This window comes from Trichogramma pretiosum, unplaced genomic scaffold (assembly GCF_000599845.2).
Source record: "Trichogramma pretiosum strain Unisexual culture from Peru unplaced genomic scaffold, Tpre_2.0 scaffold399, whole genome shotgun sequence".
Classification (NCBI taxonomy): Eukaryota; Metazoa; Arthropoda; class Insecta; order Hymenoptera; family Trichogrammatidae; genus Trichogramma; species Trichogramma pretiosum.
This window is the reverse complement of record NW_019641069.1, coordinates 1-2,327: the sequence shown is the minus strand read 5'-3', so window position 1 is coordinate 2,327 and position 2,327 is coordinate 1. Positions and strand designations below refer to the sequence as shown.

The 2,327-nt window shown below is 33.6% G+C and overlaps 1 protein-coding gene across 1 annotated transcript; it reads left to right on the top strand.

Annotated features, from left to right (window-relative positions):
* Positions 1–818: 818 nt before the first annotated feature.
* LOC111693453 (probable serine/threonine-protein kinase kinX) lies at positions 819–2,298 on the top strand (the record flags this gene model as incomplete). Its single annotated transcript, XM_023458064.1, has 4 exons — positions 819–1,060; positions 1,222–1,497; positions 1,581–1,767; positions 1,913–2,298. Coding segments are annotated over 4 exons (1,091 nt in total), but the record flags the coding sequence as incomplete, so codon positions are not given.
* Between the last annotated feature and the right edge of the window lie 29 nt (positions 2,299–2,327).

The window sequence follows — 2,327 nt, the reverse complement described above, 5'->3', positions numbered from 1 at the left end:
TGTCCTACGAGGTCTGGTTCAAAATCTCGTTTTCGACCCTATCACAGAGCTTCCTCTATGAGATAGCAAAATCCTATTGTATGGTTATTTACTTACACGTACTATATCTTCTCTTTTTTTTTTCTCATGACGGTAATTTGTTGATCTAGGCTTTCTCTTTTTCGATGATGGAGACTTCCACGAATTATACACTTGACGAATCGGATCTGACATTACGATTGAATGTGATTGATTATTTATTTTAATTTTAAATCGACTTTTAAACAATTTTGCTCTTTGCATACACTCTTTTCTTGACCAGATGTAAGTTCTCTGACCTTAAGGCCTGCCGGTATAGTTGTACATCATAGTGGCGCCAAACGCATTGATTCGGTTCGGTATTTTTTCTCTCTTTCCACCCTTAAGACATTCTCGCGCGTTTAGTAGTAGTAAGCAGAAGCTTAGTAGTCAACCTGTAGTCTAAGTAGGTTAATTAGTTAATAACAAAATGTGGGCCTTCATTTATATTAAGTCACTTAAATCTTATTTTAACATTAATTCCGATGATATAACTGATTATAAGTACGAGAAAATTGGTCATCAATCGTATAAATTTTCTAAAAGAGTCTTCTTGTGTAAATTAAATAACCAAAAATACTATTGCCAAATATTAGTTGTAGCAGGTAGGTTCATAATTTTTGTATTTTACTATGCTGCATTAATCTTAATATAAAAATATTGTAAATTCTTTTGTAAAACTTAGATGAATATTGCATATTAAATAGGTTAAGTAACAAAATATTGCTACAATAAATTATTTTGATTGTTATCTTTTACAGATACTGAAGAAGAAGTTGATGAATATGTTACAAAAAAGAGACCAGTTCTTCCTACCCTCAACGTATCTGATATCCCAACAATTGATAATGATGATAGCGAGGATGATCAAGACAGCCAGGATAATGATGATAGCGAGGATGATCAAGACAGCCAGGATAATGATGATAGCGAGGATGATCAAGATGATAATGAGGAAGACGAGATTGCCAATGAGTTAGCTGATGCCAAACTTCAACGAAAGGTATGACTTTACATATAGACATACGCTATTAGATATAGGTATCATTTCATGCTGTTTTTTATTTAGTTTTATGTTTAGTGTAATGCGAGTGGAGTGCTTTCAGTAACATTGTGCATTAATTATTTACATATTTTAATTTGAGTCATTATTTTTTGTTACAGCAAGATAAACTCATCAAAAACCAAGCTTCTGCTAAAACAATGACAGATATTGTTCAAATCTATCAGAAGACATTACAACAACCAAATAAGCCCAGCTGCAGTGGCCTTGTATCTTCTAAGGGTACATCTTCAAATGGTAAAAGTCCATTAGAATACTCGAGCTCAGATAAAAATAAAGAATCCTCTGATGAAGACGATGATTCAATCAACGATGAAGAGGCGATAACTGCATCCAATGCCATAAAAGTTGGACGCAAAATACCTTTGCAGGAAAATGTTAGTAAGAATATATATACATCATTTGAAGAGTTTCTCTATTATTATCATTTTTAATATAAATGTAATTTCTTGCAATTTAGACTGAGAGCAATCAGTTTCCAACCAACCATAATGATGGTCACCAAACATTTGTGACTGATAAGGATTTACAAAATGCATTAGCCGAAGAAAAAAAAAAGAGAGTTAGAGCTGAAAAAGCTGCAAAGTTTTTGAATGACAAACTGACTCAACAGAAAAGAAAATCTGCAGAACATCAACAAGAACAAGGCAAGTTTTAATCATTATTTTAATAATAAATTCTGTTTTGTTTAAAAGCATTCTGTCTCTCGTTAATGTGTGTGTGTGTGTGTGTCTGTGTACACTGTAATATAGATAGGGTCGAATAATTGTACTTTATTTTATTGCATTTCAGATGCTGAACAAGCAGAGCTTGCTGTGAAAAAATTAAAAAGAAGTATCAACGCCTATCCAACAATCAAGAACCTTAATAGTGACATTACAGCTAATAAAGCAGGAGTTGAGAATGCTTATGAACAAAAAGAAGCATCACTGTTTTGTATTGGAATGATGTACGCAACCTGGGGTTATCGAGCATTGGCAGAACGTTGTGTGAAAAAAACCATAAAAACCCGTCACTTACAGCTACTTTCTCCGAGGAAGAAAAGTGCTGTTAAAAAGCACTTCGACCACATGCTAGCTTTCTACCACCGAGATTCGTCCATAATAAGTTATTACAAGGGCAGATTTAATAACTATGCTAACCGGGCTATAAATGGTGCTAAGAAGCACATGGACGTCGTGAATAAATATCCAGAATTGGATACTGA